General features: G+C 35.8%; 1 protein-coding gene across 1 annotated transcript; it reads right to left on the bottom strand.

Moving 5' to 3' along the window:
• Positions 1-3,923: 3,923 nt before the first annotated feature.
• On the bottom strand, positions 3,924-6,195 carry LOC149931666 (uncharacterized). Its single transcript, XM_090156610.1, has 11 exons — positions 6,141-6,195; positions 5,829-5,963; positions 5,686-5,775; positions 5,558-5,623; positions 5,401-5,487; positions 5,235-5,279; positions 5,114-5,173; positions 5,002-5,049; positions 4,713-4,936; positions 4,267-4,426; positions 3,924-4,206 (listed from the first exon to the last, which is right to left on the bottom strand). Exons 1-11 carry the CDS (start codon positions 6,193-6,195, stop codon positions 4,040-4,042), a joined length of 1,137 nt encoding a protein of 378 aa, XP_090012736.1. The 3' UTR covers positions 3,924-4,039.
• Positions 6,196-13,514: the final 7,319 nt, after the last annotated feature.

The following is a 13,514-nucleotide window of genomic DNA, read 5'->3' as shown; positions in this document are numbered from 1 at the left end:
CACCGCCCTGAAAATGTTAAGTAGGTATGAATCAATTTAGTTAAGATCTTACATAACTTGATGGGATGCTCTGCAATTGAAAGAAGTTGAAAAGAGACGTTGTTGTTCCCACAACATTTTCAACCATGTAATGTGTTAAAAAAGAAAGAATAATTTTAAACTGAGTGCGATTAGAGGCAATTGCATAAGTTGAAGCTACTTCACCTGAAGCCAAAGCTTCAGCGATAGCGCCTATGGTTCCAGGTGTAGGTGGATATTTTTTCAGCGATGCTCTGGCCATCATTGACCTCATGCTAGGGTAGTTAATGTCTTCGATGTTGTGGCTATATTAAAAAATATTGTTGAACATAATAAAACAAGTTCTCAATCGTAAACATGTAAACACAGATTCCACATCTATCTCAACAAATGTATTAGCCTAAAGGAAGAAATATTCTTCTGAAACATTGGATTTTAAAAATAACTTTTAATGTGAATTTAGACCACTTATAATGTAATAAAATGTAATTATACCTGCTTTACAGTAAATATATTATTTGAAAATATACGAAAATTGTGAGTGGACATTAGAACCTGGGTGGTGATATTAATAAAATATCGTAGCTTTCCAGCCTTGAGATGGCACTACATGTAGATATTAAGGCAATCTTATATTATTATAAAAGCAGGAGCCAGTTTTCTAAGCTTACTAAATATGTTCTTGGTAATTTAATTTTTTTACACTATCCAAAATTATCAAGACTCTAGCTAACGTGGAATCCCGTCAACAAATACGACTATAATAATAATGAACAAGATAATTAAGTATAACACTTTCTATTTCTTCAACGCAATTTTAAATGATATTCTCGTTCGCCAATCACAACGTGGCTAAAGAGAGGTGCTTCTAAGCAAGTTTATACTAGTCATTTGAATTGTCAGATATCGGAACTCGAAAAATCGCCGCCGCCAATCTTTTCTACGTACGTTTTCTTTCGACTATTGTTAGGTATGTAATAATTTGAAATCTGTATAAACAAGTGGTTGTAGACGTCAGAGTACACGTAATATCACAACTTTATCAGTTCCCTATCTTCTGCATGTTCAATTTTTACTGATAGCCATTTCTATAATAAACAGACTAAAGCTACGTTTACATGTAATTACAGATTTATGGAAAATTTAATTAATAGATTTTCAGATGAAGTAGTACGTATCGAATAAATCTTATTCAGGAAAAATTTTATCATATTATTATAAAATGCCCCTATTTTCTAAGGGTTTTTATGGCGACTAATTAATTTACAATACCGGGATTTGTAGTCAGTCATCAGAATAATTGCGGTACATTTGAGTAGGTCTCCGTCTTTTATTCTCTTTTTAACAGAATGTGTTAGTTGGATGCTGGTTAACCCGTTCTATTTGATATTTCCCCCAGACAGCCACCACCAATTCAAAACTCTTGATGATCTATATATTTGAAAAAGTTCAGAAGTAAGCGGTTTTGTGATCCGAAAATGACTAGTAATCTACAACCAGGTAAGATTACATATGAACGCTTGTACATCACTTACTCTAACATATAGATCCCTATGAACTTCTTCAGATTACAGTTAATCGGTTACGGATCTCTAAATGTTCGAAGATGATCTCGGAATGAAATTGAAATTTGCAGTGTAGTTAAAGTCTACTATAATGCCTGAAGGTGCCATTTTACTTCTCAATAGCTTCATTAGAGCTCAAAACCTTCAGTCAAAATACTTAGCGCCAGTAATTGGGTCCTTCTGTATAAGTTTGGATTTTTCCATTAAATCCATTGGTTTTATCTCTTCCGCACTTAACTCTGTCCATCTTCATTCAGCCGCAGAGCATGTAAAAAAAGGAGGAATGCCTAATGGCCTCAAAATAGCCAATAATTCTTTTTGGCGGTGTTGCCAGTATGCAGGGCTGGATCTTATAGTCTCTAATATCCTATAGCCGTCGTCTTGCTTGACTAATAAATCTAAGACACCCTCTGACCTAACAGCCCCAGCAGTAATCACCGTCCATCGGTTTGGCGCATACAAATTTGAATAGCTGAACTTATTTTCGTCAATTCTAATTGTCTTTGGCCCATCCGCGATCGACATTTCCCATAAGTAACTTTCACGCTAAATTTTATCTCGTGACCACTATATATATATATATATATATGAGAATAAGATAACCAGCCTCCATCCTCATCGAATAAAACTGCAATTGGTCGACGACCTTCTCCAGCGGCTATCGTAACTGCAACATCACCCGGCGATATATAATCCTCACTCGATAACAATAAAGTATCCCCTGTAGCAAAATTTGGTCGGGCCGCTGGCCGTAAAAGAGGAGTCGGCCGACTTGGTCGGGTCGTAGTCGGCCGACTTGGTCGGGCCGTAGTCGGCAAACTGGTCGAAATGTCACCGTCCACCGACTGTGAGTTTTATGGTCGGCCGCGAGTCCTTGCATCGCTACGACCCCGACTAATTTCTGAACTGACGGGCCAACCTAAAATAATGTAGCCCGCCAACTCTTACAGTTAGCTTGTCAATATATCGCGACTGAATATCCGTCGGCCCTTCCCATTTTTGGTAAGTTTTCCGACTAAAATATTGAGTCACTTTGACCATCTAAAATATATCAATCGGCCCAACCAATATTCGATAATATTAAGAACACATATCAGTCGGGCCTCCCTCTATTGAGTTACTTTGCCGACCAAAACATCAAGATCGTATACAAGTCGGGCCTCCCTCTATTGAGTCACTTTTCCGACCAAAACTGCATAAGTCGGGCCTACTTATATTGAGTCACTTTGCCGACCAAAACATGAAGATCGTATAAGTCGGGCCTCTGTCTATTGAGTCACTTTGCCGACCAAAATATCAAGATCCTACATAAGTCGGGCCTACCTATTTTGAGTTACTTTGCCGACCGTAACTTCTAGATCGTATTTAAGTCGGTCCTACCTATATTGGTCACTTTGCCGACCAAAACTTCAGGATCGTAATTAAGTTGGGCCAACCTATATTGGGTCACTTTGCCGCCCAAAATATCAAGATCATATTTAAGTCGGGCCTACCTATATTGGGTCACTTTGCCGCCCAAAATATCAAGATCGTATATAAGTCGGGCGTACATATATATAGTCACTTTACGGACCAAAAACATCAAGAATGTATATTACACGTCCAACTAAAAATCAGTCGTTTTGCCAACCAAAACATCAAGACTATATCAGTCCAGCCTTCCAATATTTTAGTTTTGCCAGTAAATCAGTAAATATACATAGTAAACAAGTGCCTGAATGTTTAAAAGTTTGTTTTTAATAAAATTTCGAAAAACTTTATAGCTAGGAACAATGTTTTGACAAATAATAAAAAGCACTAATTTGTACTATATTAATGATCTAAGGAACTTAAAAAATGAGCTTGTTGATCAATATTTTATAGGTAGAATCAGACAGTATTTACTTTCTAAAAGTCTTAAGGTACAGTGATTATAGTGTCACTTTCAAATATTTGAACACTTTCGCCCCAAAACTATTATAAAAAAATCTTACCTAAAATTATTTCAAACAAATAGTGAAGTACACCTTGTACTACATAAATGACTATAGAAACAAACAAAAAATGTTATCAATTTTATAGGTCACCTTTTCGACACTACGTAACTAAAGAATGAATGGCAAATAGTAAGAATATTTTAACACTAAAACAAAACATTCTATTTTTAATTCTGGTCAACTAAAATAAACTTTTTAAACAAAAGTAATTGCTTTCAGGAAGTGCCCAGTCTAGTAAAGAATGAAGTTTTAACTTAGAACCACATGTATTGTATTAAGCCTGCATTGGCCCTGCAACTGTATCACAAAATATTTTTTTTCAAAATTGTTTTTTTTATAAAAATAAATGGCAAGAGGAAAAGTTATGAAATATCACAAAGAGCACTTTAAGAAAACCGATTTTTGGTAGTACTATTCTTTTACTAATAACCTTGAAAATTACTAAGCAATAATCGGATCTTAGAAAGTTCTACTGTAGTCTTATTGGTCACCATCTTCATGATCTTCATTGTTACTGGCTTGTGCCTTCAAGCTCCTCTTTAGGCGCCCTCCATTCCTATCCTTCGCATGCTTGAACCACATTTTTATTGCTCCCTCCACATCTATGTCCTTGACAAGTTTTAAATTAGTGGAGCGTTTTACTGCATCTAGAAATGAGATAAATCATACAGTTAAATTATCAAATGTGGAAATATTTTGAATTATACCTATAATGACATTTTTTATGTGCATCTTCCCAAACGCCTCTTTATCGTTCGCACCATTCCAATTACAACTTAGCGATACATCATTTGTCATTAGATTTCTCATGATTCGTCTAGTGGAGTCTGAAACTTTTTTGGCTCCCCACGTTGCAAACTTGTTCACCTACAATTTATAATATTTTTTTAAATTACTGAGGTTCCTACGAATCCATAAAAACTAGCCATGTGCGAGTACTTGTTAAAAACAAGCTCCAGACTTAGGCATTATAATAATAATAACAATAATCAGCTAGGCTAATACCCTAGGCACCACTATAGGCCTAAGCCGGGTTATATTGGCCAGATTAACGAGTGTTCGGAAAACTAATGAACTTATGGGTTGAAAAGGATATTCAACACTACCAATGTTCACTGAAACTTCAGTCAAACAAGCGTGCATTGAAACTTACGGACTTGTTTCTTATTTCAATTTCAGATAATGCTTCGTTAAAATCTCTTAAGTCTTTAACTTTGTTGATCGGAAAATCAGGCAAGCCAGTGTAATCAAAATCCACTGATTTTCCACCACCAGCTAATGCTGAGTCATTGATCACTTGAGTAAGAACTTTCATATTCGTATTGAGGTCGCACAACATGGATATGACTGTTCTCTTAAAACTTCTATCTGAAATATCTAAAAGTGAAATTGCATTGTATAAAAGTCGTTAAATTTTTAAAAAATTATAAATGATTTCTTACCATCTAGTAGGCCAGGAATGGTTGGAGTTGGTACGCGCTTTACATTTTCTGAAGAGATTAAAGCAATTTCTTAAACTCCATAAAGAATAACTACCAAATAATATATTTGTACCGGAAAGTGTTTTTGAATTTTGAGCTTTATTTTTCCTGTTTAAAGGTGTTGCAAATGAACCTAAAATATGATTGCATATATATTTAGTTGAATTTAAGCATTAATTCTTATACGCTCTTACTTGAATTTTGGGAAATTGAACTAACTTTATTTCTACGTTGGCTATCTGTAATTCATAAATGAATATATTTTACTATAATCAAATTTATGAGACTTCATAAATAAGGTTAAAAATTCATATATAAATTAAAATCGGGAAAAAATGCAAACTTATAATTATAACATACCAATGTCCTCAAGTAATGATTGAGACTCATCAATTTGAAAAATATCTTCAGTTTCAGTTCCAGGTAAAATGGATCTAGTGCTTTGAGCTGTGACAAAATAATTTGGTTTATTAAGCAAGTAATTGATGTATGTTTTGAATTGTATATACTTAATTACCATCAATAGATGAGGAAGCCAGACTATTCGGTGGATTGCAATTTTTTCCCAAATTTAGTCCTTTATCTGTGACAAATACAGATAGGGCGTGTTATTAAAGAAAAATAATACAATTAATTTTGTTTCACCTGATGTAGATACATTGGTGGTGACTTTGGATAGTGCAGCAGTGTTCAGAACAGTAGATACGGTTTTAAGAGGACTTCCAGCATTTGATTCTAGAAATTATAATTTAAATCAGTTGCTCATAATAAGTAAAATATTCAAGTACCGTCAGTTGAGATTTCTGTATCTCCATCACTGGATGGTTCTTCGCGTACAGTGTGCTTAACATTGCGCTTGAAAATCGGTGGTTGTGGTATGATTTTTTTTGGTTTCACAAATTTTTTGCACTTTGAACCATTATCTAAAAAACATGTCTTCTCTTTAATCTCATCAAATGATCAATAATTTAATGTTTGTCTCGATCCGCTTATTATTTGATTAGGTAGGTGGTAGGTCATAATATTAAATAAATGGGTCAAAGGTCAACTTGCGAGATATACCTATCAGAAGATCTATCTTTAAATTAGGTGATTTTTACCTCGGCGGTAGTAACTTCTCTCATAAATAATCTTTTTTCCAATATAATAACCCATTTTTATGCAGTAAAATAATGTCTTTACCATAAAAAAACATCCCTAAAATATAATATGCTATATGATTTCGAAATTCCCCAGCACAATCAACAAAATATAAGGGTACACCCTCTTAGTGACCAATAAAATCCGAGAAAGTCCTCCCGAGACCAGTTCATATCGTGGCCTCGGTAGTCCATTGGGACAGTGAACCAAATTTTGCAGGTTCGGTTCCTGATCAAGGAAAGTGATTTTTCACCTTCTGGTATGTCACGCATTCACAATGTCTACTTGAGTAAAAATAATTGTGATAAAGTATTCGATTAACTTAAAAATTGGATTGGATTTAAACAGCGTGGCATGGACTTTATTTTGACATTCTAATGGTAGAACAACAAAAGTTATAGATCCCCATCCATACTGTATTGAATTCTAAATGACTTTCTAAAGGGTTTAATAAAAAGTTTTTCAATGGGTATATTCAATTACCACAAAAGCCCCTGTATTTTTTTACATCTGATCCAGTTATTATGTTGATCTTGAAAAATATTGTCTTTCCTAAAAAAAACTAAAATAGAATACACTAATCCCCTCCACAACCTATCCCTGGTTCCGTTATTATTGAGAGGGGAGATGGGCTAGTAAGCCCAACCATGCACTAAGTCAACCCAGAAGGATTTAAATGTCTTTATAGTTGGAAATGCCCTGTAAGTAGGCCAGTAACCAGCTCAGGAGCACCCAGACTTAGAGAGTGAGAGTAACTTTTTTGCTCTGACTAGAAGGGTGAGGAACCAACTCTTTGGCCTGCCTGTGACCGTTCACTTTGAGCCAAAGCTCAAGCTGGTGGTCAATCATATACAGGAAGGCCACGGAGTATGGAGATAGCGGATTCTGTACCATAGAACCCAGTACCAAAAAGTGGCCTGCAACAGCAATTTTCAACCAATAGTGAGTGGTAAGAATTCATATTACCTTTATATATCGTTCCACCCAAAGTTAAATTTTTTAGCTTTAAGAACTTTAAATTGACGAAAATTATGTTTAAATACGACCAAAAATTATCCTTTATTTCGGGAGAAATTTGCCAAAAAGTGAAATCTTATTGGGGACGATTTTGTCACAGAATCCACACGTTAGGGCTATTTTGTTCAGGGAATTATGTCTTGGGGGATATTGTCAGTATTCCTATACTTAAGTAAAACAAGGATTTATTTGGTGGCACAACGTTAGAACGTAAATGATAATATACTTTAAATATTAGCTACGGTCAGAAGTAAATGAACTAAAATTATCAGACCGCAATATTACCCATACGTGGGAGATGTTTAACTTATGGGAACATGCCTTTACACTATCATTTCAAATTGCACGCGCTTCTGCCTTTCTGGCTGTTTAGTCTAGCTTTACTATCACCACCTTCCATCTAACGAACGAAACCGCTAAGTGCCATATGCTATCCATTATTAGGCTTAAGGCAAAACACAGTGTATAGTACCGCAAAAAGCCACCAGATGGCATGGCAACAGCGTTCAAACTATACAGACATTGAAATTTCTTAAAATCCAACTTGGAAAAATACCACATTCACAATGTTACCACTTAAGGGGAGTACGTAGTAAATACAAAAATAGTCTGCTAAAACTCGTACTTAGATAACTAGCACCGAACACTCCTATCTTTGTTAAACTTGGTGGCAGAAATGCGAAATTCGTTGGTCCACCATATAAACATAGAACTCTACATACTCCCTTTAAATTACTTTCAAAAGATAAAAAGATACGTAATGATGAAATAATTCCGGTAATTTTAGATCAAAAAGAATGACATAATAGATAGATAGATGGGGCTCGACATTAGATTTGTTTCAACAAAACTTTCACATTACTTCGGTTCAATTACTTCTGCTACAGTTAGATTTAGGGGACAAAAAGCTCATTTTTCATGGCCAACATTTAAAAATTTAAGAAACTATACGCTTATGTTTGGATATCAGTCATATCACTTAATTACCTATATCAGACTCTTCATCGCTGATTGCAGAAAAATTTGTTTTTCTCTTTTTACTTCTTTTGCCTCGTCCAAGTTTACTATCTGACTCTGTCCCTAAATCCGAAGTTATTTCTGCTTTTGAACATTCTGCTCGGGCCCTCGAGTAAGACACTGCAAAAAGTTAACATATTAGTTCAACTAATTATGGAGATATATATATGAGAGAGAGAGAGATACTTACTAGTTTTATATAGAATTTTAATTTGATGGGATTCCCATTCAGCATTGGGTTCTCTTTTGTCTTTCACCAATTTAGTAATTTGATTCAAGCTTAAGCCATTAGGCCAAACACATTTATTAAATGCAGTGCACCATGACTCTGGTACTACTTCAACAGTCTCTTCTTTTACAAAGTGTACAATGGCATACATCTAATTATTGTTTAATAATTATGTACTAAGACTGGAGTTTTTAAAATTTAAATTAACAAAGAAAATTTTATAAAACGTACATTTAAAAGCTTAGGAACTGATAGCGCGATTACTAGCTGTAAACAATACTGCGGCAGTGGTAAACCTGGTAACATGCAGTTATCTAATAATTAAAAATTTAAATTAATAAATGGAAGTTTTCTAAATAGGTCACTTTTAAAACGCTGATTCCCATTCAGCGTTGGGTTCTATTTTGTCTTTCACCAACTTAGTAATTTGATTCATGCTTAAACCATATAGACAAACACATTTATTAAATGCTGTGCACCATGACTTTGGTACTATTTCAAATTGTCTCTTCTTTTACAAAGTGTACAATGGCATACATCTAATTATTGTTTAATATTTATGTACTAAGGCTGAAGTTTTTAAAATTTAAATTAACAAAGAAAATTTTATAAAAACGTACATTTAAAAGCTTAGGAACTGATAGCGCGATTACTAGCTGTAAACAATACTGGCAGTGGTAGCCCTGGTAACAGTTATCTAATAATTACAAATTTAAACATAGGTTTTCTAAATAGGCCACTTTTAAATAAAAGAAGGTAAATTTATTAAAATGGAACTTGGCTACTATGAAATTAGAACACTGAATTTAGTTAGCTTTACGCAAAGTGCAAAAGGGGAAATATGTAAGCATTTTTGTTTGATTTGGGAAAGCAACAACATTTTTGTTTTACAATATCTAATGGGAAAATTTTCAACTGCCTTGATGTTACAGCTTCAAATATACCTAATTTAGAGGATTGAAGAGGGTAATTGTAAATATCATCATGTTTTTTGCAAATATTTCCTAACAGAAATATGTCCTTCGTATTGTCTTTAAAAATTGTTTTAATCAAAAGTATGTCTCCTGTAGTTAGCTTAACACAGTTTTCCCCTTTACGAGTCGATATCTTAAGGTTTGGACCAATTAAAGTTTTATAACAGATAACATCTTGTGGCAAATTTGGATCATCCGAATGATATGCCTTTTTCAAAACTGGTACCTTTGTCTCTATCCGCCTAGATGGTATAGAAGAGTTTTCACTTAGTCTTTTCATTATTTGACGTAATGGGTCATTTGGAGACCTCAACTTCTTTTTAAGGAATTGCAAATGGTTTTCAAATTCGAATGCGCTGAACCAATCTAAAGGGCCAAATCGACGTGTATCATTTGCTAGATGTGATAATGCATGAACGTTCATTACAATAAACCTTTTCCCATATATTTTACTAGCTGTTCTGATAAATTTGCGAAGTAGTTTCTCAGCATAATCTGAATAGAATTTATACAAATCTGGACTAGCTAATACATAAATCGCAACATGTAACATAAGAAAATGTTGCATAATTTCTTCAGATACAATACGTTTCAAGACAACAGGACCAGTATAGAGTAAAAATTGGCGGAACTCCGTAGCTTTCCATCGGTCTACATAATTAACGGCTCGGGGCTTCCTTAACAAAATCACCGGGAATGTAACATCTGATCTCACTTAACTTGGCTGAAAGCATATTTTTAGAATAGGTATTCAGTCTAACATTACGAATGCCTTTAGAAACCCAAGATTGCAATAATTTTTTCATGACCCCAAGACAAACTAGATGCATGTAATCCAGTGGAAACTGCAATACCATATCAATATCTAGGTCCAATATTGGTGAATCTTCTGCACCCAAATGGTGGCTGGGGAATGTTTTACTTCTAAAATTATCATTATTACGTAATGGGCAATTGAGTTTAAGAAAAACTGTACGGTTGTCATGCCGTTCGCCATGGACTATACATTTGTCACATGAGCAGAACCCGGTGTGACCTTTGGTACCTTTAATCAGCGCTCTAGCTGGTGTATCCAGAATAAATGGACCATTAAGATGAACAGTTTTAAGCTTATTTTGATATAAGAAACCATTGTCCTGTAAATGCTTTAGATCAATTATTAATTTATCAAGGAATTCAACTAAGGATCCAGGTTTTGAATTACCACAAAAAATTCCAATTGGAAATGGCTTTTCAACCATACCACTATTGAAACTGTAAACGCAACCAAGTATAGGCCAGAACTGCATATTGGTGCTATTGTGGATAGGCATGCCATCTATGTTAATTGCAAAAGATATCGGCTCATCGTAACTAGAGTTGTTCTCAAAAAACTGTGTTAACCCCAAATCAAACCCAATATGCCAGTATTCACCATTGAGAACAGAGACTATGTCCGAGCTAGTGTTTCTCCGCGTTTGTAATAGTGTTCTCGCATCTTTTGGGAGATCAAGCCCATAACGTCTTAAAACTTTAAGGAGATCACTTATACTACTGTTATCAGTATTATGTTTTAAAGCCCATTCTCTAATATCATTCTTTATATCATATTCTATATCTGATCTCAAACTAGAACTTGAACTTGAGGAATAATGAAATTGATCCGTTTCATCTGAGCTTTCATTTTCCACAGTTCCACTACCTTCAGTATCATCAACCGCATTACTTTCAGGATTAACCTCACTACCTTCCGCAAATTGAAGCTCGCTACCTTCCGCAACTTCAACCTCGCTACCTTCCGCAACTTCAACCTCGCTACCTTCCGCAAATTGAAGCTCGCTACCTTCCGCAACTTCAACCTCGCTACCTTCCGCAACTTCAACCTCGCTACCTTCCGCAACTTCAACCTCGCTACCCCTGGATTTTTCAGCTGCACTATCATCTGCATTTTTGAACAATTCCGAATTTTCTTCACTATCATTAGAATCTCTAATATCTACAACTGAATCCACTACAATACTTTTAAGAGCTTGCTTTTTTTTTCTAAGCCTTTGCCTCTTAGAAACATCTCTTATATCTTTGTAAGGTAGCCTCTTACTTTTTCCTTCCATATTTGTAAACAAAGTGTAATGGTGGTCACGTGGTGCAAATTGAAAAAAGGGTATTCGAAGTTTCGAACTTACAAAGTGTACAATACACAAAGGCCTAGTCCTAAGATCGAAGCTTGTATTTTATCAATTAAAACTATAAGCTTCTAAAACTTTGTTAATGTAACTAATAAAAATTGATATTTAAAAACTATATGCATACTTTTAGGTAGAGAAAATAACGTTGCTTACGAAGAAGTTTAAAAAAACACGACTAAAACAATGAACAATATCACAGCATGGACCACGTCTTTGTCTAAGAAGTAAAACTAAAAAAACCGCCTTACCGCCTGCATGGACTAATAACAAATGAATTAGTCCATGCCGCCTGTAACCGGAATGGATGCCAGAACGAAAACATTTATTTCAAGAATTCAATAGAAAAAGATAGCCCAAAAATACCAAACTGTAAATATACCTTACTTGTAATTGAGTTACCGATAATTTTTAAATTGTTTCCCAAAATAATGATTAGTGAAAATAATAAAGAAACTCATCTTTTGGAGTGGCGTCGGCCCAACTAACATTTGACAATTTGTACACAATTAAAATCCATGGTTTACAGCTTCTCAAATGATAGTCGGCCCAGCCTCTACGGATACTGAAATAATTTTAGTACGTACGCGGCATCTAGTGGGCGTGACGCTCACTAATCGACTCCTATCCCGTCAGACAGCAAGACCTTTATCCGCTCACACATCGAACTTCATGAACCATGGAGGTGGCGTCGAGCCGACCAACGTATGACAATTTGTGCTCAATGAAATCACATTGTTTACAGCTGCTCAAATTATAGTCGGCCTGCCGCGACGAATATTGAAATATTGTACGTATAAGTCGGCATTCAGTCGGCATGACGCTCACTAACCGACTCCTCCTTACCGAGAACAAATCTCAAATCCGACCACCAATCGGACTTTCAGATCTTTTGGAGTGGCGTCGGGCCAACTAACCGTTGACAATATGTACCCAATAAAAACTCATGTTTTTCAGCTGCTCAAATTATAGTCGGCCCAGCCGCGACAGATAGTTGGCATTGCGTCGGTGTAACACTCACTAACTCCGATCCTTACCTAGAATTCGACTGAAATTGGACTCCAAATCGGACATTCTGAGCTTTTGAAATAGCGTCGGGCCGACTAACGTTTCGCAATTTGTACCCAATAAAAACTCTTGTTTTACAGCTACACGAATTACAGTCGGCCCAGCCGCGACGGATATTGAAACGAATCATATCCGTCGGCATGAAGTCGGCATAACGCGCACTAACCGACTCCGACCTTTACCCGACAGCGCGACTCCTACCCGACCAAAAAATGTACTACCTGTGCTACTGGGGATCGTTTGAACCGCAGTTTACCAAGTCTCTGTCAGTAACCTCGTTCCATTCTTCATAAGGATGTAATTCAACAACAGGGATTTCTATGGGCGCAATAACTTATGTTGTAAGCCGAACCCCTTGGGTTGCAGGGCGACCAGCTCCTATTGGTTGCGTACCAGGATTCTCAAGAGCAACCCTATCACCTTGCTGTCTAGCCACTACAGCGTCTCTGAATTGATAATCGAGCCGCTTCTGAGCCTTAGCGGCTCGCACATTGACTTTTTCCCTTCCGTGATACTCAAAACAAAGCCGTTTGGGGTCCGCTGTTTGTCGTGTCTCGTATAGCCTTTAACAAAGCATCGCTAGGGGCGATTTTATTTAGTAAAATATTTCCCAAAGTGGCATTTATTGGAGAATACAATAGACTTTTGCTAAAACTAAGAATTAATAAACGTAACTGACAGGAGCGGATCCAGGCCATCAAGTAAGGAGGGGCGATCATGGGCATTCAAAAGTCATCTGCTTTTTCTTCAAAAATTTATTTGGCAGGTATTAAAGTAGATGGCGCTATCGTTTCTAAGCTCGAAGCCTATATGGAGCGTGAAAATGTAACGTGGAGCTCTCATTTTCGTTTGCTTAGACGAAGTACT

Source organism: Leiobunum rupestre, chromosome 8 (genome assembly GCF_980474605.1).
Source record: "Leiobunum rupestre chromosome 8, qqLeiRupe1.1.hap1, whole genome shotgun sequence".
Classification (NCBI taxonomy): Eukaryota; Metazoa; Arthropoda; class Arachnida; order Opiliones; family Sclerosomatidae; genus Leiobunum; species Leiobunum rupestre.
Note: the sequence above shows the minus strand (reverse complement) of the source record. Positions and strands in the feature narration are given on the sequence as shown.